Source organism: Tursiops truncatus, chromosome 13, assembly GCF_011762595.2.
Source record: "Tursiops truncatus isolate mTurTru1 chromosome 13, mTurTru1.mat.Y, whole genome shotgun sequence".
Lineage (NCBI taxonomy): Eukaryota > Metazoa > Chordata > Mammalia > Artiodactyla > Delphinidae > Tursiops > Tursiops truncatus.
In genome coordinates this window covers 17,810,205-17,832,642 of record NC_047046.1, presented here as the reverse complement: position 1 = coordinate 17,832,642, position 22,438 = coordinate 17,810,205, and the positions used below count along the sequence as shown (strand labels likewise).

The window sequence follows — 22,438 nt, the reverse complement described above, 5'->3', positions numbered from 1 at the left end:
TGTAGGGTTGAGCTCACCCTTCTGCCAGCTGCCCATACCCCCATGCTTCAGGGAGAAAGCGTGAGACATACTAATTTTAGCTTTAAAATGAAAATGAATTAAAAGGGACTAGAGCGGGAATGTGGAGGTCTATCAGATGATTTCAGGTCTTTTGGAAAACAATTTTAGGTGGAAGAGAGAATGTTTTAAATAACTTTGCATCACCTTGCAAGCAGGCGATCTCCTTTTCATTTGAACCTTCACTTGTCTGATTACGCCCAAGAGGAAGTATTCATGTGGTGCTGGTCTGCCTTTCTTTTCTAAATTTATTTATTTATTTTTGGCTACATTGGGTCTTCGTTGCTGCCCGCCGGCTTTCTCCAGTTGCGGCGAGCGGGGGCTACTCTTCGCTGTGGTGCGCGGGCTTCTCGCTGCGGTGGCTTCTCTTGTGCGGAGCAAGGGCTCTATTCGCGCAGGCTTCGGTAGTTGTGGCTCATGGGCTTAGCTGTTCTACAGCATGTGGGATCTTCCCGGACCAGAGCTTGAACCCGTGTCCCCTGCATTGGCAGGCAGATTCTTAACCACTGCGCCACCAGGGAAGTCCCCCAGCTAGAATTTTATAACATTGTTTTCTTTGTATTTATTTTTGCAGATACTTCCTATTTAGTGCAGTTGCTATTGATTTCCCATTTAAGACTCTCTATCAAGTTTCCTTTTCAAAAAACATGCATTTGAGGATTTTAAAAAATGTTGATATAAAGAGAGATATTAAGTATATAAGAGAACAGGTGGAGCAGGAATTATTCAAGCCCAGGAAAACCTGGATCTATTGTAATAGTGAATAACAATAATAACTAATAAATAATAAAGCAACCTTTCTGTTCCCCTAAACCCAGGGCTATGATATTGGTACCTGCCACACATATACTTGGTTCCTTTCTTTTGGCTTAAGCTAACTTAATAGGGATTTTCTTTCTTGGAACCCAACGAGTCTTGAATCAGTAACAAGACATCATTAGCAGCAGAGAAAATAAAAGAACAGAAGGAAAACAGCAGGAGAAGAGGAGAGGGGAGAGAGGAGGGCACCCAGACTGGCACATGGCAGCCAAGCCTCTCTCACAGGGCTGCCCGGCAACTGTGCTATCCCAGTGAGGTCACCGGGTGCCCCGATACCAGGCAGCAAAGACAAGCAGGCTGATCTGTCCTGTCAGGTCATGGCAGGGTACAGCTGGCTCTGCATTTGCCCGTCTATGCCAGGGCTTTCCAGCTGCCCAGAAAATGAGGACTCAGCAACCGTTTGGAAGTACTGTTATAGCTATTGCAAAAGCACCGGCGGTGCCAACAAGCCCCATCTAAGCACTGCTTGAGGACTCTGCAGAAATGTCCTTTGGGCTTCTCATGACCTACAGTTGTCATTCTACCTAACATCTGTTCTGCCTTTTAGATTGTTACCCCTCCCTCCCTTCCTCCCTCCCTCCCTTCCTTTCTTCCTTCCATATTTATTAAGCATCCTCTGTATACCAGGCTCTAGAGATAGATGGATAGATATTATACATTCATTAATTTGCTGATTCAGTTATTCATTCAACAATCAGCATGTATTGAGTGACTGCAGTATACCAGACACTTAGAGATACTGATATATATTATTCAATACACAGGTATCGAACACCTGCTGTGTGCCCAGCACTAGAGGTACTGAAATGTATCATTCATTCATTCACTCATTTGTTCACTATACATGTATTGAGCACCTGTTGTGTGCCTGGCAGTTGAGGTCCTAATATACATTATTCATTCATTCATCCATTCACTCTGCACACATTGACAGCCTACTGCTTGCTAAGCACTTGGCTTTGTCCTGGGCTAGGGCAGGCCACATGACAGCCAGAGTCTCTGACTTCATGGAACTTTCATTTGCATTTCTTAAATCGCAGCCCCATCATTACACTGGATCCTCACAGTGGCCTGTGGAAAGACGTTATTTTCATGACCACTTTATGAATCAGCATGTTGAGGGCCGACGGAGCTGAGTGATTTGTTCAGGATCAGCAGAGTCAAAACTGGAGCCAGGATGTCTAATGCCCGAAGCTGTACTTGAATGAACCACTCCCCTCCTCCAGGATCTTTGACGGCTCCCCATTACCCCTGGCAGAGAACATACACACGTGATGCAGGTGTAAATGCAGTGAGGACAGGTGGGCCTGGGTGAATGAAAGAGAACTTGCCCTGCCTTGCCAGCCTCAGCTCCAGACGAAAGCTACCATCACAGAGTGTGGATCCCAAGCTGCCGGATAACGCAGCTTTCCAAAAACCCACACCTCTTTTTACTTTTATGCAAAAATATGTGATGTTTGAAACGGAGGCAACTGATTCAAAATCCCATAAAGCATTGCATGGGATAAATCATACACATCTGGGGGCCACATTTGGCTCATGGCCCACCTGTTTGCCACCTGGAGCCTGGAAAGGCTTTCATCTTGCTGCCACTTGGATGCCAGGCCTGCAACCCCAGAGGAGCATGCTGATCTCATCGCCATGAGCATTGCTCAGTCTCCTGCAGGACTGTCTGGCTCAAGTCTCCTGGTACTCTCCAATCTTTCTCAAGCACAAGGAAAATAGTCACAGGCAAGGAAACCCGAGGATCTTCAAAATATTGAAAAGAGAGGCCCAGTGCCTGCCAGCCACCTCCTTTTCCTCCTTAGAGATAACGTGGTCCTGTAGCCTTTGAACTAGAGGATGACCTGATCACATTCTAAATCTTTTTTTTTCGAGTCCCAACCAAAAGTAGTTACCATTAATCACGGGCTAACCATGCATCTGTAAATACTGTTCTAAGTGTATTATATACATTTTCTTTTTTTTTTTTCGGTACGCGGGCCTCTCACCATTGTGGCCTCTCCCGCTGCGGAGCACAGGCTCTGGAAGCACAGGCTCAGCGGCCGTGGCCCACGGGCCCAGCCGCTCCGTTGCATGTGGGATCTTCCCGGACCGGGGCATGAACCCGCGTCCCCTGCATCGGCAGGCGGACTCTCAACCACTGCGCCACCAGGGAAGCCCTACATTTTCTTATTTAATCCTCCCAGCAATCCTTTGAGCTCCTACTGTTGTCAACCCTATTTTGCCGATGGGAAAACAGGCTGAAAGAGGTAAAGCAGCTGTCTCAAGGTTACCTCGCTCGACAGGGGGCGCTACGTTATGAACCTGGATGCATTTATCTCCATCTGCGCAAGGCCACACACCCACAGTCGCCCTTCCTTTCTGCGGCTGCCACAAGCCCCCAGGCTGTATAAACTTCTGTAGGAATCAAAGCATTCTCGGGGCTTCCCTGGTGGCGCAGTGGTTGAGAGTCCGCCTGCCGATGCAGGGAACACGGGTTCGTGCCCCGGTCCAGGAAGATCCTACATGCAGCGGAGCAGCTGGGCCCGTGAGCCATGGCCGCTGAGCCTGTGCGTCTGGAGCCCGAGGCCACAACGGTGAGAGGCCCGCGTACCGCAAAAAAAAAAAAAAAAAAGCGTTCCACCGAGTCCTAACCCCACATGTGATCCTCCTGCAAAGTCACGCAGCAGACGCCCTCACAGAAACCTCCCAGCTGAGCCAAGGAAGATCAGGGAGCTAAGAGGAGGTTCTCCGAGCTTGCCAAGACTCGCCAGCTGTCTGGCTCGCCTGCTGGTCCTGGAGGAGTTCTGGGGAAGCTTTATAATTAGAGCCGGATCCATCCGCCACGAGGTTGGGCCAGAATTCCATGCTGGGGAGAAGGAGGCTCTTCAATCTGGCGGCGCTTTCTCGCTCTCTCTCCGGTCACGCCAGCTTTATGTTGGGTGTGGTATTTAGCAAGCTGCTCAGGAGATCTGGAGGAACCCTCTGCAGGCAGCCCCCTCCAGGCTCCATCTATTTGGGGTGGATGAATGTTCAACTAATCAACTGAATTCCAGGGAATCGTTCAATGATGTCTCCCAGCAGCCAAGGTCAAGGTGATGGATGTGAACTCTGGAGCCAGATGCACCTGCATTTTAACACTGGCCTTGCCATTTATTGGCACCGTGAGCTTGGCAAATAGGAAGGATAATGGAAATTGAAGAAACATTTCCTCTGTGTCAAAAGCTTTCTGTCACAAGGGTCATTTACTCCCCGTAACAGCCCTATGGGGAAGACTATTATTATACCATTGACAGATGAGGAAACTGTGGCACAGACAGATTGAGCGCCAAGGGGATGGGGGTGGGCACCACCAGCATCTTCTACGTTCTGAAATGCACATCCTTGGGTCCCACTAGGGATATGTGATTTCAAGAGTCCACAGCCTCAGAGCAACATCTTCTCTTTGCCCTTCAGTGTATCCCTGAATTAATTAGACCCCCACCAAATGCTCAGTCAGCATAAGTTTTGCTACTTTGTCAATGCCATCACAAAGATAACCCAGAGGACACGAGCTTAGGAGAAGTTGCCTTACTGTTTTCCTGCCATACTGGTCTGAGATGTTTCCCCAGAGGGTAGAACTGGACATCATGCCGACAAAGACCACCTGTGTGGGCAAAGACAGTTTCTGTTAGATAATGACATGGAGACGTGGAGAAAAGGAACACCAAATTGAAAGTGTGACATCACACTCCTGTAATAAGAATGAAGCAAACTTTACTGAGAACGTGTTGAGATGCAAATACTAGTCTACATGCTTCATGTTACTGTTTAAGCCTCACAACAATCCTATGGGGCGGGTGCTATTATTATCCCCATTTCACAGATGAGGAAACAGAGACTCAGAGAGGGGAGGTCACATGGCCTGGGTCACACAAGTGTAAGTGATGCAGCCTGGGCTGGAATCAGGCTGCATGGCTGCAGAGCTAGTATTTTACCAATTTCTCACCAAACCCAAGAAAAGTCTTATGGCTAAAAAAATGTTAAAGGTTGCAAGGTAGAGTTCGGAGGATATGAAAACAGGAGACAGGAGGTGAGGATGGGAGTTGTAAGCCATTAGCAAGAGACAGCAACCATGGAGTGCTCACTGTGTGCTGGGCAAAGTCCTTGTTCCGTTGTTAACCCTTGATCAGAGCAGATGAGTTATAAATGCTCATACCCATTTTATAGATGGGTAGCTTGAGGTTTAGAAGTTTTAAGAAACCTGCTCTTATCCCAGGGAGGAGAGGCTAGAGACAGGTCTTAAACCCAAACAGGCCGACTAGAGCTCTCTTCACTGTTCTACCCTTTCCGGAGCACTCACCAAGTGTCAGACACCACACTGAATGCTTTTTACATATGTCTTACCTAATTCTCACAGCAGCCCTAAGGAGTGGGTACTATTATTATCCCCAGTTTACATATAAGGCCACTGAGGCCCAGAGACGGGAATGGCACTGCTTAGTGTGGTCTGAACCCAAAAGCATTCCTCCAGGCATGGCCTAGAGCAGAGGGCTCCAAACCGGCTACACAGAGGTGTTCCAAGGGAGAAGCAGAGTTGGATAGTTTTAAAGGAATTCATTTCCAGGTCCTCAACTTCCATAGAGATTCTTTCCTGAGAACAGGTTAGGGGTCTCACCAGTTCCCTCCTCCCTTTCTCAACCACCCCTCCCCCACTTCTCCCTACCGCATCCTCCCAATGCACCTCACAGTACATTGGTTTGAGGTTAAACCCTCCAGGATGCCTCCAGAAGGACACCAATGACACAGTTACAAATCCTTTCGCAAGTCATCTTGATTCCAATTCCATTTTATTATTATTATTTTTTATTTTATTTATTTATTTATTTTTTGCCGTACACTGGCCTCTCACTGCTGTGGCCTCTCCCGCTGCGGAGCACAGGCTCCGGACGCGCAGGCTCAGCGGCCATGGCTCACGGGCCCAGCCGCTCCGCGGCATGTGGGATCCTCCCGGACCGGGGCACGAACCCGCGTCCCCTGCATCAGCAGGCGGACTCTCAACCACTGCGCCACCAGGGAAGCCCCATTTTATTATTTTTAACCAAATTGCAGCAGAGCCTAATCAAGCTGTCAGCAAATTAGATCACTAAAAATAATTTTTCATAAACGACTGCTGTGTGCTCTTCAGCATGAAACTTGGAAGTTGTTGAAAAACATCAAGTGGCATTAGTTTATTGAGTTATTACAAAACTCCTTCAGTTTCCTCCCCCCAAAGTCTTTATATGTGAACAAAGCCTTTCATATTCGTATCCGTTCAATAAATATGAAAAGTAGGACTAGCCTAGTGGCTGAACCCTGTCTCATTTTAGCAATAAGTAATGATTCAAGAATGCATGACATAATTGGGAAACACTCCATAGCCCTCATGAAGAGGTGTGTTCCTGATAAGGTGACTTATGTTTAGCAATTATTTACCAAAATTAATTCTATCTTGTTTTGATCTGTTGCTTATTACTAAAAATTATCATGATAACTTACTGCAGGAGAAAAATGTTAATACTCAGAACCTTATGATCTCAGAAAATTAAAAACAATAACTTAAAATGTCACAAAAACTATGATAGGGTGACAAATGAAGTACTTTCAAGCATAATAAAACATTACATTAAGATAAAATTATCTGGAGAAATGGAATGAAAATACCGGTTCAAGAAGAAAACAAAACAATGCAAAATTTCCAAATTCTTCTGAAGAGCTTATTCATGTTATTTTTACACAGGTGATGGTGGGTAGCAGATAAATATTTCAATTCCACTGGACACATTAAAAAGAGTGATATGGGACTCCCCTGGTGGCGCGGTGGTTAAGAATCTGCCTGCCAGTGCAGGGGACATGGGTTTGAGCCCTGGTCTGGGAAGATCCCACATGACGCCAAACAGCTAAGCTCGTGCACTACCGAGCCTGCGCTCTAGAGCCCGTGAGCCACAACTACTGAAACCCGCGCGCCTAGAGCCATGCTCCGCAACAAGAGAAGCCACCGCAATGAGAAGCCCACACACCACAACAATGAGCAGCCCCCGCTCGCCGCAACTAGAAGAAGCCCACGCGCAGCAACAGAGACCTGACGCAGCCAAAAATAAATAAATAGATAAATAAATAAATAAATTTTTAAAAAATAAAAAGAGTGATATGAAAATTTAATTTGAACTTTTAATATTTCAATACTCCAGAAATTATATAAGCTGCAACTATAATTTTAAAGTTTTAACGTCAATTTAAAAACTTGTGAGACTCCTGGGGGCTGCATAGTTTTTACACAATTCTTTTCTAGATTAGCGAGAGCAAAAGTGTTTGATGATTACTGTCTTGGGGTAAAGTGTGGCCTTAGTCATGTGCTAAATGATATCCTTACATCCCGAAAGAGTCAAGCAACCCTGTAAACACCCGTTTTCCCCCATTCTCACTCTCCCAGGGGAGACCTAGGCACCGCAGAGTACTGGTTATATATCACAGTAATTACGGTAATCTCACACAGTATTGCCTGTGACAGCAACGATGGTCAGTCTCATCCTTCTTATGTACTTTATGCAGCTGAAGCAGCTCCTGCAGTGCCCTAACTTTTCTGCAGAAAACTTGACCATGGAACTTCACTGCTCTACTAGCCCGTGAGTCCAAACCTGATACCATAGGAAAGTGATCCAGGGCAGTAAGCTGGGGGCAGGGGCTCTGAGTCTGCCTGGCCTTGATTTCAATCCTGCCTCTGCCTCTGATAGGCTGTGTGAGTTTGGGCAAGTCATCACACCTGTCTGAGACTTAGTGTCCTCATCTGTAGAAATGGGAGGAGTAATAACAGCACCTCTTTCATAGGTTGAGAGGGTTAAAGAGGTAAAGCATGGAAAACCCCTAGCACAGATGCTGGCATGTAAGTGCTCGTTGATAAATGGTGGCTGTTAGGAACCACTGACAAGGGATCAAAAAGGCCTCGCATCACAAAAACACAGACCTGTGATTATTCCTTAGGAGGTATTAGTGAGAACGAGGAATATAAGAAAGAAGTATCATCTACCCGACCTCTACCATGGGCTAGGCACTCTAGGGGTTTTGTTGACCATCCGAAGTCAAACAGGCATTATCACCCCTATTTTGCAGATGATGCAATAGAGCCGAAAGTGTCTCATTCAAGGTCACACATCTCAAGGTAACTAAACCACAAAAATCCAGATGTATGCGCTTATGAAGTTCCTTATTGCCTTGTCGCCAAAGGCCAAAGGCACTCAGGCCATTCTAGAACAGTTGTCCGTAGAAAAACAGCATTCTGGGAGGCATTCCTAGTCAGCAATGACTCTGCCACTAGCTAGGCTGTGTGACCTTTTGCGAGTGACTTAACCTCTCTGCACTCATCTTCCTCAGCTCATAATAGTACCTACCTCATAGCATTGTGAGGATTAAAAAGCACAATGTATATCGCACATATATTGTATACAGTGTATATAAAGCCATTTGCACTGTAAATGCTCGATAAACATTAGCTTTTGTGGGTATCATTATTTTTATCCTCTTATCCAGCCTGGCCATTCCCCTCCCTTTTAGAAGATTGCCGTTGAACTATCTCTGACAAAAATTAAGCGTCTGACTCATGCTCCTCCAAGCCTTAGTTCCAGGGAGTAGCAGCTCCTACAATTTATTGAACATGTACTATGTTGTTTCCAATCCTCAAGTCACCCTCATGTGGGAGGAACTGGCATCTCCTTTTTGGAAGAGTGAGGCTTATAAGGTTTAAGTGATACGATCAGGCGTGTTCCAGCTTCCTGGCAATTGAGCAGGATATCTGGGGCCCCCAGGTAGCTGGAACCCCCAGGAGAGGTTAGAGTTGGCTGCAAAGCTGCCAGGATACGTGAGATGGAGAAGGGAGGAGGAATCTGAGGTAATGGTGTTTCCATTCAGGGTTTAAGTCTTTTCTGTTGAGTCCTTGGCAGCAGAAGGAGGAGGGGGACATCCTACAGAAACCACCCCTCCCCCCCGGGGGGACCAGAAATGTGCACAACAGGAAAGAGCTGCTGGGCTGCCTACCGAGGTCAGCAACGCCACCTGCCAGCTGGGCAGCCGCCACTCGCAGTGCAGCTGCGGCGCAAGGATGCTCAGGATCATCATCTCCATGGCGTCGGCCATCTGCAGGGAGCAAGCAAACATCATGAGGCCAGGATGCTGCCCGGGCCGGGGACGGCTGGCCCTTCACCAAGTCCACGACCCCAAGCGAGTGTGTACAAAAATCCCTCTGCTACCTTCTGCTGAGTGCCCTATCACACATCAAAACACACTGAAAGTTGGGACTTCCCTGGAAGTCCAGTGGTTAAGACTCCACCCTCCCAATGCAGGGGGCACGGGTTTGACCAGGGCGGGGAAGTAAGATCCTGCATGCCGCTGCAGAGCGGTCAAAAATACAATAGCTAAATTAAATTTTAAAAACACACTGAAACAAAGCACCGTCTGGAAGGGTGGGATAGGGAGGGTGGGAGGGAAGGAGATGCAAGAGGGAAGAGATATGGGAACATATGTATATGTATAACTGATTCACTTTGTTATAAAGCAGAAACTAACACACCATTGTAAAGCAATTATACCCCAATAAAGATGTTAAAAAAAACAAAAACAAAAACAAAAAACACTGAAAGCTCTAGTAGTTAAAACAGTGTGGTGCCATGCAGGAATTGACAACTAGACATTCAACATTCTTTGTGTGTGTGTGTTCTCCCATGTTTGGAAAAACTTAGGGGCACTCCCCGAATGAAGTGGTAAGATACCATATTTCGAAAATCAGAAAAACATTTTTATAGAGGTAGAGAGACAATGACTTTTTTCTCTTATAGCTCAATTAAAAACTAGTTTCTCTTTGGTCATCGTTCATGTAGAATTGTCAGTATTGTTAATGAGTGACCTTTTAATATTATTAAAACATACTGGGAAGCCCTGGTAATTAAATATAGTGGTACCTTTACTGGATTAAACAGACAAGAGCAATGGCACAGAAATGAGAGTCAAGAAGCAAACCCATGTAGCCGTGGGAATGTGGTGGATGATAAAGGCGGCTCTGCAAATTAGTGGGAAAAATGATGTGGGGAAATTGATGACTGTTTGGAAAACTATGTAGTTAAATCTCAGTCTTGCACTAGTCACAAAAATCAATTTCAATTGTATTAACGGTCCAGATGCATTATTTGCTTTAGGTAGATTAAGGGAGTTTGACGAGGGCTCATGAGCCCCTTAAAACAAAGGCACATTTTGATCTGTGCATGTTTTTCTAGGGTGAGCCTCACAGATGACATCAGAATCTTATAGAAGCCCTGAGCCTCAAAGGGTTGAGAGCCACTTAATTAACCAGAAGCTTCAACTTCTCCTTGAGGGCAACTGTCAACCACACCTAACCTCCGCAGCCCCCAACCCCCAGACCTTCATTATCACCCAGGGTCACTCAACCCAAACTCTGCTGATTCAAGCAAAGGCTCTATGTGGAAGGAGCTGTGTCCTTCCATGTAGACCATGGAAAGCCAGTTGAGCAGCACAGGTGTTCCTTGGAAACTGAAGGGGAGGTCACTGTCCCCAGAGATACTTGCCCAAGCCAAGCCGGTGAGAACAGAGAGCTTCCATTGAAATTTTCCAAAACCAATGGCTTCCACCGCATCTTCCACCATGAAAGTATCTGGGAAGGAGAAGGGGGAGGTGGAGGAAGGAGTCAGTGCATCTCGCAGTTGTCCTAGTGTGTGGGGCCTAGGTGGGGGCGGGGGTGTCCCTGGCCAAGCTCTTTAAAGGCAGTGCCTGCTGCTTCTAGAACTTATCCTAGAAAAGCCTTCCAGCAAGCATGAAGGTATATCTTGCTGCAAAGTCCAATGCAACACTGTTTCTACAAAAGGAAAAACTGGACCACCCAGAATGTCTATCAACAGGGAATTTGTTAAATTATTTTATATATTATATTTAAATGTTTATATATCTACATTATGAAATACAACCCATCTGTTTAAAAATGGGCAGATATAGAAAGATGTATATATTGCTAATTTTAAGAAAACAAAGCAAGATGGACCACGGGAAGCAAGTGTCCACAGACTGTCGACAGGGTTATCTGTCAGCATTCACTTTTTTGTACATTTCGATCATGTCTGAATGCTTCCTAAATAAACACATATTATTTGTATACTCAGAAAAAAATAAGGATATAATTTAGAAGCTCATAAGTGTTTTGAGAAAGACGAAAAGACTAAATGCAATGTGGTGTGCTGGATTGGTTCCTGTAACAGCACTGCTGGGAAAACTGGTGAAATCTGAATGAAGTCTAGAGTTTCCTGGATAGTATTGCCCTGGTGTTAATTTCTTAGTTTTGACAAGTGTGCCATGGTTAAGTAAGATGTTAACTTTAGGGGAAGCTGCATGAAGAGTATATGAAAAACTAACAAACAGACAAAAAAGATTTTGAGAAAGACAAAAAGAGTATACGAGAACTCTCTGTGCTATCTTTGCAAATTTTCTGTAAATTTAAAATAATCCAGGGACTTCCCTGACAGTCCAGTGGTTAAGACTCTGCACTCCCAATGCAGGGGGCACAGGTTCAATCCCTGGTCGGGGAACTAAGGTTCGCATGCTGCACAGCAAGGCCAAAAAAAAAAAAAAGTCCAAAATAAAAAGTTAACTAAAAAATAAAAATACTAAAGGAGCATGCTGGGTGGCCTTCCTGTGGGGCCTCTGAGGATCTCATCAGCCTCTGCTGGGAGTTGTCATCTTATTAGAATTTCAATCATGGGCCCCTTATAGCAATCATAATTTTCTCTAGAAGTATGAGCTGGTGTTTATCACACCAGCAGGGTCTGGTTTCCTTCAGTAAAAATACTGAGGAGAAAGCAGAGTGAGTTCTATAACATCATCAATAATAAGAACGGTAATAGTAATAATATAATGGTGTCTTTATGGAGTGCTCCCTGTGGGCCAGGCACTGCCCTAAGAGCTTGATGTACATTATCTCATTTACTCCCTGTCACAACTACTAGTTAAGGCTCAGTCTTAGCCCCATTTTACAGAGGAGGACACGAACTTGCCCACTGTTAACGTAACTGGCACACTGAGATCTGGGAACTGAGCCCAGATCAGCCCGAGCCTGAAGCCACTGCTTCTAACCTCTGCCTCCCCTTCCTCCCCAGTCATTGCCTCCTTAGATCTGCCAACAACAGGCCTTGGGCTCAAGCCATTAATCCTCTCTCTTGTTGGGAATCGCTCTCAGGAATGCATAGAATGTTTTCATCCATCAGCATCGTCAGGTGGTGAGGGGAGACCAGGTCCCCTAGCACCGCTTCAAGTCTCTTGTTTGACCATCTGTATTCAGAGGGAGCACAGGGTCATGGGTAGGAATGTGGGCTCTGAGGCCAGATTTCCTGGGTGTAAATCCAGCTTGGCTAAGTACTAGCTGTGTGACCCTGGGCAAGACACTTAACCTTCTGTACTTCCATGTCCTCTCCTGGAAAATGGGAAAGATAATCGTAATACTTCCAATTGGAACTGTTGTGAAGATTAGATGGGTAAGATGTGTAAAGTGCTTAGAACAGTGCCTGGCACAGAGTAAATCCTCAGCCTGTGTCTGCTGCTCTAATCACTACTGTCATCTTCACAATCACCATTGCCACCATCATCATTACATTATCATCAGCACCATCATCGTCTCTAGCATCATCATCATCATCACCATCACCATCATCATCACCATCTCATCATCATCATCATTATCATCTCTATCACCATCATCATCATCATCATTGTGGCTGCCATCCTCAGCGAAGTGTTAGTCAATGTTGTTGACTGTCAGGGATTATGATATAACCCTGCCTGCTGAAGAAAGCCATGTAGGTCCAGCCCCACACTTCCAGTGTCACCCCTGGCCTCCAGGCCCTCCTACCTGCCCCTTCACAAGATCCCTCTGAGCATACCACCTAGAGAGGCAACCCTGGTACCTCAGAGCCCCTGACTGTGGCCTGGGTCGACGCCCCAAATTCAGGGTCCCCTCACCGTCAGTGGGATTGGCAAACTCCTTAGGCACAGCTGCCCCATCATCCAGCTCGACGGCCTCTAGGCCTGCACGGACCCCTTCAATCTGGACCTCATGCTCTCCCGAAGCCGTGTCGTCCTCTGACCTTGCGCTCTCGCCTGTGCGACGGAATTTCACCACCCTAGAGGACAGAGCAAATCTGGTCATGATGGCTAGAACTCCTCCTCAACGGCCTTGCAGTATAGCTGTTGTGTCCAAGACAGGTAACAAGCTTTCTCTCATGGTCTAGAGAGTTGAATGGGTGGAGGAGAGGTGGGGGTGGGCATTTCTGTTGAGTTGGACTGTGGGGAGGGTGACAACTTTAAGGGCTGCCTAGTACAGTTGGATGGGTTGGGCACTGCACAACTCCAGGGGGAGCCCTGTTCACATGGCAAGTTATGTTAATGAGGATATCCTTGCGCTAGACCTAAAAACTGGTTGGAAGTACATGTGTTTCAGAATTTACGTTCCTCTATCTATATCTAATGGACGTAACAATTTGGTCACCTAAGGGTAACATTATGCCCACCAAAAGTTGCCCACACAGTATTTTTTTTTTTAATTTAAAGTGGATGTCAATGTTTTAAAATTAGGAGAATTCACATAAAAATCCAGATTCCCGACATCTCTTTCAAAAGTAGAATATCTGGCCACCTGGGGCACACATTCTAATAAGGGACCAACGTGGCTAGACCAGGGCAGTGTATCCCCTGTAGATGGGACACACGATGCACAGGTGACCACAGTCTTGTCCTCTCCAAATAACCTCCAGCCCTGACAGTCTCCTGCCACTTATCTTTATACTTGCTCTGTGTTCCACTCACTTGGCACTTTGTCCCCTTTGTCTGGCTCTGTAGGCATTTGAGTTTGAGACCCCGTGGACTCCACTCTCAACACAATACATTCCTTCACACTGTGCTGCTTCTTGTGACTCTGGGAAACGCCTTGACTTTTCTGAGCAGCAACTTCTTAATCTGAGACTCAGAGGCAAAAATACATGTCTCCTCCAACTTCCTCACCCCCAAACACAAAACTCCTGCTCTCTGCCAGCCCTGTGGTGAGTTTCAGGGTGACAGCAGCAACAGGAGAGATGAGTCCCTACCCTCCCAGGAGAGTCATATGGAATGAGTAATGCCCATTTCTCCCAGAGCTTTGAAAAACGGAGTCTGCGATGACATGGGCATGAAGGGCAGAGGGCTGATGAGGGACTGGAGGGCAAATATGGGCAACGTTTTTAAAAGGTAAAAATGGAGACATTTCTAAGTAAAAAGTATTGCTATCAACATCATCATCAATTAATTATTGCATTATTCCATACATTTCACCAAGAATAACTGGTACTCTGGCATAGAAAGGGTAAATCTTCAGATTCCAGAAGGCTGGGGAACATTCCCTGCTTGTGAATTTGGAGAAAAGACAGATGAAATCACGGCAGTTTTGTAAATACCTGAAACTCCATTTGATGGCAAGGCTGGGCTTGGACAGCTCCAGCTGTTAATCTCATCTTGTGTTGGAAATACGCGGCAGAGCGCAGAGCACAGGGTTTGCAGGCGGATCGGCTGGGATTGAAGCTTGGAGCAAACACTCCATCCCATCCACTACCACCACTGCACTCTCCACCACGCCCACCACCGTCTAGCAGCACCTGTGCCTCGTTCTAGGTGTTGCTTTCCATGCACTCGCTCTGCACGACAGCTCTATTAGGTTGGTATTATTATCACCATTTTACAGATAAGAAAACTGAGGCCCCAGAAGTCACAGGACTTACCCCTGGTCACAGAGCTAAAAAGGCATGGAGCCAGGGTTCACCCCCAGGTCTGTCTGATCAAAACCTTGCGTTTCTGGCCAAAGACAGGATACCATTCAAACCCTTCCATTACTCCCCATTTACTCCATTCCCCCCATCCAAAATCTTTTATTTTGAAATATTTAAAGAATATAAGATTGAATAGATAACGATGACAGAAATGTCTTTGATTCTGCTGTCCAGCTTAAAGACTAGACACTACTAGTAGGTTGAACCATATGAAATTGCCAACATTTGACCATAATTCAGTTGAAGCCACAATGTCTCTTTTCCAGTCTCTCTCTCTCACATTTTCATCGTTAATACTCTTCCTTGATCAGTGCTCTTTACAGGCATCGTTATTGGACTTCACCCTCACAATAACCCTGAGACGTGGTGACCATTACCATCCCCACAGCATAAGATATACCTATAGTCACTCTGAGCCTCAGTTTACCTTGCTATAAATTAGGTGTAATAGTTTTGTCATAGGTCGAATTCCTTAGAAGCAGATCCTAAAATGGGATTCTCTTTTTTTCACCTGTGGTAAAATACACGTAACATTAAATTCAACATTGTAACCCTGTTTAAGTGTAGAGTTCTGTGGCATTAAATACATTTACATATCGTGCAACCATCACCACTGTCCATTTCCAGAACTTTTTCATCTTCCCAAACTGAAACTCCGTACCCACTAAACACTAACTTCCAATCCCCTTTTCCCACCAGCCCCTGGCAAGAACGATTCTACTTTTTGCCTCTATGAATTTGACTGCTCTAGGGACCCCACATAAGTGGAATCACACAGTAGTTGTCTTTTCGTGATTGGCTTATTTCACTTAACATCTTCAAGGTTCATTCACGTTGTTACATGTGTCAGAATTTCCGTCCTTTTTAAAGGCTGGATAATGTTCCATTGTATGAAATGTGATCCACAGGGAGCTCTGGAGTGTGAATTGTACCATGGAGATTGTCCCACCCAGAGGTCTGGGGGCTTGGCTCGAATCAGTCAATCACTGGTCATGCCACCCCAGGGATGGAAGGCATAACTTCCCAGGTATCCCCAGGTGAAGTGGCTCCCCTCAGTCAAGGGACACCCTCCAGAGGTGACTGCAGCTGTGAGCTGTGAGCACCCATGATTGGCAGCAGCTGGGGGATGATCAATCTGGTAAAGGGAATCTGGGACAGGCACCAAGGGTATCTGCTACCAAGGGTATCTGCTGTATGGACCAACCATACAGCTATTTATTGAGCACTTACTAAATGCTAAGAGCTATGCCTTTTACATTATCTCCTGTTAGTTACCCTGATGATCAACCTACGAATGAGTTAATGTTATTATCCCCATTGTACAGATGAGAAAACAAATGCTCAGAGAGGTTAAGACACTTGCCTGAGGTCACACAGCTTGAAAGAACTGAGGCTTCAGCCTGGATGTCTTTGGTATTAGAGCCCTGGGTCCTAATCACTAAGCATCAGCGCCTCTCGCGAGCATTCACCTGTGTCTGGGGAATGAATGTGAAGCCCGAACCCAGCTGCCCTGTGTGGGTGGGCTTGCCAGAGAGTGGATAACGACGTGACCTGGCGCAGGAACAGAAAGGCACAGCTCGATTCCAGCCTGGCTGACAGCTCTTCAGGTTGTCACATTTGTGCAGGGGCTCTTGAGCTGGATAGAACTTCAAAATCCCTGCGGGGCTGGTCACAACACAGAAGTCGGGGCCCCACTCCAAGAGGGTGTGACTCAGAAAGTCGCGGTTGGAGACTGAGATTTTGCATTTCCAGCACGTTCCCAGGTGGTGCTGCTCTGGCTGATCCAGCGACCGAATTAGGGCCTTAGAGGCAGGCAAACAATTCTGCCCACCCCACCTTCCCCACCCCGAGTGCTGAGGGGCGGAGGCTCCTACTCTGTTGGCTGAGCTGGGTGCCCGCAGCTTGCGCTCCTCACGCGAGAGGCCCGGAACCCCCGTGGCACGGGACTCAGACAAACGTCCCTGCAGTCCAGAGCTGGGGCTTCCTTTGCAGCTGGAAGGCAGGTGTCACCTGGGAGCAAAGGCCAGGAGACAGACTGCCTTAGGCTTAGCTATCCGGCATGAAGTTGGAATCTGGGGCTTCATTTAAGCAACACTTTTACAGCAAGAGCACCATTTTATTCACAGTATGTATTGTGTTGGCCAAAAAGTTCGTTCGGGTTCTTTGCAGAACATGGGGGAATCCGAACGAAGTTTTTGGCCACCCCAAAATTTATTTGGGGGGGTAGCTCTGGAGGGATGCTGACGGGGATTATGGGGATGCTCTGAAGCCAGTGCCTACAAACTGAGTCTCAAAGCCCCCAAACCATACTGATGTATAGCATTTGCCAATATCTGTGGGGTAAATACTCCCACTGTGACCAATTTTAAGCTCTCAGTGGTTAAATAACAGGCTCTGAGATGTTCTGAATATTTCACAATCTGCGCACTAGAGCTTCTGTGAGTAGCCTCCAGCATAACTACTGTAAAAAGTCCTCAAATCGCTGTCACAAGCTACAACACAGATGAACCCTGAAACACGATGCTGAGTGAAAGAAGCCAGGCACAGAGTCACACATGTATGATTCCATTTATGTGAAGCAACTTCATAGAGACAGAAAACAGATCAGTGGTTGCCAGGGGCTGGGGAAAGAGGGATGGGGAGTGACTGCCTAATGGGTACAGAATTTCCTTTTGCGGTGATGAAAATGTTCCGGAATTAGATAGAGGTGAAGGTTGTACAACACTGTGAATGTACGTCCATGTTCCCAGCAGCACTATTCACGACAGCCCAAAGGTGAAAACAACCCAGGTGTCCATCAGTGGATGAGTGGACAAGCGAAATACAGTCTGTACATAAAATGGAATATTATTCAGTTTCAAAAAGGAAGGGAAAGGGGAATTCCCTGGTGGTCCAGTGGTTAGGTCTCCGTGCTTTCACGGTCAAGGGCCCAGGTTCAATCCCTGGTGAGGGAACTGAGATCCCACAAGCTGCACAGCCAAAAAACAAACAAAAAACAGGAACAAAAAAGGAAGGAAATTCTGACACATGCTATAACATGGATGAACCTTGAAGACATGCTAATAAGTGAAATATGCCAGTCCCCAAAAGACAAATACTGCATGATTCCACTTATATAAGATCCTTAGAGGAGTCAAATTCAGAGACAGAAAGTAGAATGGTGGTTTCAGGGGTTGGAAGAGGAAGGAATGGGGACTTAGTGTTTAATAGGTACAGTTTCAGTTTGGGAAGCTGAAAACTTTCCGGAGGTGGATGTTTGCACAACAATGTGAAGCACTTAATGCCACAGAACTGTCCTCTTAAAAATGGTTAAAATGGTAAATTTTATCTTATGTGTATTTTGCCATTCCCCCTCCCCCCGAAAGCCCCAAACCCTCAACCCTTAGCACTGCATGGATATTATTACTTCTTAGTGAAATAAGTCTGACAGAGAAAGACAAATGCTGTATGTTATCACTTATATGTGGCATCTAAAAGATGAAACAAACTAGTGAATGTAACAAAAAAGAAACAGACCTGTGGATAGAGAGAACAAACAAGTGGTTACCAGTGGGGAGAGGGAAGGGGGTAGGGACAGGACAGGGGTATGGGATTGAGATATAAACTACTATGTATAAAATAGATAAGCAACACAGATATATTATACAGCACAGGGAATACAGCCAATATTTTATAATAATATAAATGGAGTCTAACCTTTAAAAGTTGTCAATCACTATGTTGTACACCTGAAACCAACATAATATTGTAAATCAACGATACCTCAATAAAAAATTTTATGTATATATCCACATGTATTTTGTAATTTTTATATGTAAATAATTACATACGTATATAAATATATATTTGTATATAGTTATAAATTTATATATAATATTTATACATTATACATTTATAGATCAATATATAAATTAATGTTTCTAAATATATTTGTAAATATAAATAAATATGTATTTAAATATAATACACATGGATGTATATATTACTACATAGATATTCCTGCACATTGTGAGAAAAGCTGCAAATAAAACGAACCTGATGCAGTGAGAGGCTAGCGGGGGCGGGGGTGACATTTCAACTCTGCAAGCCACCAAGGGGTGGAGCGAAGTGGGTTCCAGGGAGGGAACGACAAAGGAGTAGGACACCCTGTCCCCAGGAAGCAACCTCCCAAACCAAAAACATAAACAGTCCCCCAAGGTATTTGCAGAAGATAGAAATGTAGAGAATTATTAAGCGCAGTAAGGAAATGAACATTTATGGGCATTATCAATGGCTTTTCAGGGGTGAGGGGAAGGCGCATGGCTCGCCCTTGACTCTGCAGGTGACGTCACAGAAGGAGATGGCTGTGTGGCCTGACACTCTCCCTCTCATCACACCCTCTCCTCCAGGACCGTCCAAGGCTCTGTGCTTCCTTCTGTGACTAATAGCGACCACTGCAACCTTTTGGGAAGGTAATCCGCGTTATCTTTCAAATTTTTCAGTGCTTTGAGCTCCCACCCGGAGTGCGTTCTGCAGGCAGTTCATTGTGGGGACGGGCACAGTAGGCAACGATTTACCCTACAAATAATGGCAGATATGATTGCTGGCTTGCGCGTGTCAAGTCTAGTGTTTGCACGTGCCTCGATTATCTTATTATTCCCACTTTCATGGTCCCCTTTTTACAGATGAGGACACTCAAGCACAGAGGGGCTGGGAGCTCGCCCAAGGTCACACAGTAAGTGTCTAGGCTTTGGCAAAGCCATTGGATTTCAGTGTCCCTGCTCCCAGCCACTCTGCTCTAGTCTCATCTGGTGCCAGCACACTCCCTGCAGCTTTGCTGCGGTGATACCACACCGGAAACAATCTTCAGGAAAGGAGTAATTAGATAGACGATGGCACATCCACTAAAGAAAATGTTAAAAAAAAAAAATTTATATTGATCTGTACCACATTAGCCGAAGGTGGAAACAACTTAAGTGGTCATCAGTGGATGAATGGAGAAACAAAGTGTGGCCTACCCATACAATGGAATATTACTCAGTCTTAAAAAGGATGGAAATTCTGACCCGTGCTACAACATGGGTGTACTTTGAAGACATAGTGCTAAGTGAAATAAGCCCAGCACGAAAGGACAATTATTGTACGAGTCCACCTATCTGAGAGGGCCTAGAATAGTCAAATTCACAGAGAGAGAAAGTACAACAGTGGTCACCAGGTGATGGGGGGTGGTGCGGAGGGGAATGGGGAGTTAGCGGTTAATGGGTACAGAGTTTCAGTTGCAAAAGATAAGAAAATTCTGGAGATGGATGGCGGGAAAGGTAACACAACATTGTGAACGTAATTCATACCGCTAACTGTACAAGTTAAATTGTTGAAATGGTAAATTTTATTATGTATATTTTAACACAATAAACACACACACACTAAACACACACACACGTTGGTTGCAAGAACCAACAGGAAAAGATTGCTGGGGCTCATTTTTTTTTTTTTGGGGGGCTGCACCATGCAGCTTGCGGGATCTTAGTTCCTCAGCCGGGTATCAAACCTGGGCTTCCGGCAGTGAGAGTGCTGAGTCCTGATCACTGGACCACCAGGGAATTCCCGCTGGGGCTCCTTATGAAATGTGCTAGACTGTGGTCCCGTGATCTAGGTCCTCGGTACTAAGACTTAAGTGTGGTCTCGAACCAGAGGCCCCAGCCTCCCCTAGGGACGTGGTAGAAATGCTCAGTCTCGGGCCCTGACCCAGATCTACTGAATCAGCATCTGCATTTTAACCAGGTCCCTAGTGAATCTGTGTGCATGTTCAAGTGGGCTCAAGAATATTTTTGCTTCTACAGTCGAACATTCTGGAAGGATACTTAAGAAGCCTAAGACTGGTTGCTTCTGGGAAGGAGGATTGGATGGGAATGGGGAGTTTTAAGGAAAAGAAATTTTTTTTTTAACTTTTCATTTTGGATCCCGCTGCAATATGTAAATTTTTTAACCTGCACATCTATTAGTTAAATAATCAATATAAATCGCAATAGCGACTATTCACAGCGCTCTTGTTGGTCTTCTAACATCAGCTAAGCATGTTACAGACTCGTTCGGCTGTGAAATGGGAAGTGGACAGGCTTGCAGGACGGCCGTGAAGATTAACTGAGATTGATGAACGGGAAACTGAGGGGCATGGTGTCAATATTGGCTTTCCTCCAACCCAGCTTGGTTCAAGTCACCTTTCTGCCTTGAGCGTGGAGTACACTGACCTTTGTGAAATTCGACTTTGAGAAAATGGCTTAGCTCCCTGGAGTTTTAAACCAGGATGTGTTCACCTTCCTTCTCTGGCAATTCACTAGAAGCCAGGGCCCTTTATTCATTACAACTTGTTTTAAGACGAATGTAAAGAGAGACCTCTGACATGAAATTATAGTCCGAAAGCCAGACTACATTTTGAATCGGCTGGGTTCCTGAAAGCAGTTATCAGCTACAGGAGCCAAGATTTCCCAAGGGGAAAAAAAAAGTAATATGACAGAAAAAGAAAATAGCAGTGGCATATGTTAAATATAGGAGGGCTTCCAAACAAGCTGGCTAATTTCTTGGCATTTGTTGTGTATATATAGCATATCATTTACCAAAATAGCAGGGAACATTTGTTTTACATAATTTTGCTATTGAAAGAAGATAAGAGCTTGAGGAAATGGCTGTCAACCCAAAGACCTCGCTTGTACCATGATGTCATTCACCTCTGTACCTTCAGTTAGGGTCTGAGACTTGATTAGGGTAAAGGCTTGAGTTCTTTTCATCTCAGCTTCTGGATACTTAGCCCCTGAGTTCGTGAATCTATCAGACTGAAAAGGAAGCTTGTACCTAAGTGTGACTATTACAGGGTAGCATTTAATGTCTGAAGAGAGGGGGATTGTCATAGAAAGAAGAGCCCCACTCTGCAGACAGACTGATTTGGGTGTGAATCTCCTGCCCACCCCATTCAGTAGCTATGAGGTTAGGTTACTTTACTTCTCTGGGTCTCAGTTTCCTGCTGGTAGAAGGGAAATGGTAATTCCTATCTCACGGGGTTGCCATGGAGACTAAAGGAGTTAACAGAACATCTCAAAGAGCCTGGCCCCATCATTCTTCAGTATTTTAATAAGTTTATTGAGTGCTGACTATGTGCTGAAGGCTGGGATACAATAGGAGATAAAATACACCTGCCCTCCGGAAGTCCCAGCTGGGAATGCCCTAGCTGGGATGCCCTAGCTGGGAAGACGGTTAATGTACTAGTAACAAGAAATCATTATACATCTGCAAATCAATGAATCTTGAGAGGGAAACAGACAGGGAATAGAGAATGATTGGAGGGAAGAGTAGTCAGGATAGAGAATGATTGGAGGGAAGAGTAGTCAGGATAGAGAATGATTGGAGGGAAGACTAGTCAGGTTAGACTTCCCTGAGGTCTGAGAACCAGGAGAGTCCCACACAGACAGGGGAGGAGGAGAGAGAACAGCCAGTGCAAAGGCCCAGAGGTAGGACCGAGGAGTAGAGGTCAGAGAAACAGGCTGAATTATAGAGAGCTCTGGAGACCACAGGGAGGATTTTTCATGCTATCCTAAGACCAATGGGATGCCACTGAAAGCTTTCAAGTAGGGGTGACACAGTGGAAGATGATCAGAGTTGATTTAGGGAAGATCGTTCAGGCACATTTTTCTACAAGAAGAGGAATAGATTGGGGAGACTGTTTTAAAATATAGGTTTTAAAAAAT

The 22,438-nt window shown here is 45.5% G+C and overlaps 1 protein-coding gene across 13 annotated transcripts in view; it reads right to left on the bottom strand.

Annotated features, from left to right (window-relative positions):
• SVOP (SV2 related protein) overlaps nt 1–15,374 on the bottom strand; it is a 70,207-nt gene extending 54,833 nt beyond the window's left edge. For 5 of the 13 annotated variants that reach the window (XR_012325222.1, XM_073790234.1, XM_073790229.1 and 2 more), the window contains exons 1-5: nt 13,729–15,364; nt 12,886–13,046; nt 10,449–10,534; nt 8,908–9,006; nt 4,433–4,504 (exon numbers count right to left, since the gene is read on the bottom strand). Coding sequence is in view for 9 of the 13 variants with exons in the window: in XM_073790234.1 (XP_073646335.1) it covers nt 4,433–4,504; nt 8,908–9,006; nt 10,449–10,534; nt 12,886–13,046; nt 13,729–13,808 (498 nt within the window). In the remaining 4 variants the exon portion in view is untranslated. Of the gene's footprint in view, nt 1–4,432; nt 4,505–8,907; nt 9,007–10,448; nt 10,535–12,885; nt 13,047–13,728 lie in introns of all 13 variants that reach the window. The other 8 variants (XR_012325223.1, XR_012325224.1, XR_012325221.1 and 5 more) reach the window with 5 other exon arrangements.
• Nucleotides 15,375–22,438: the final 7,064 nt, after the last annotated feature.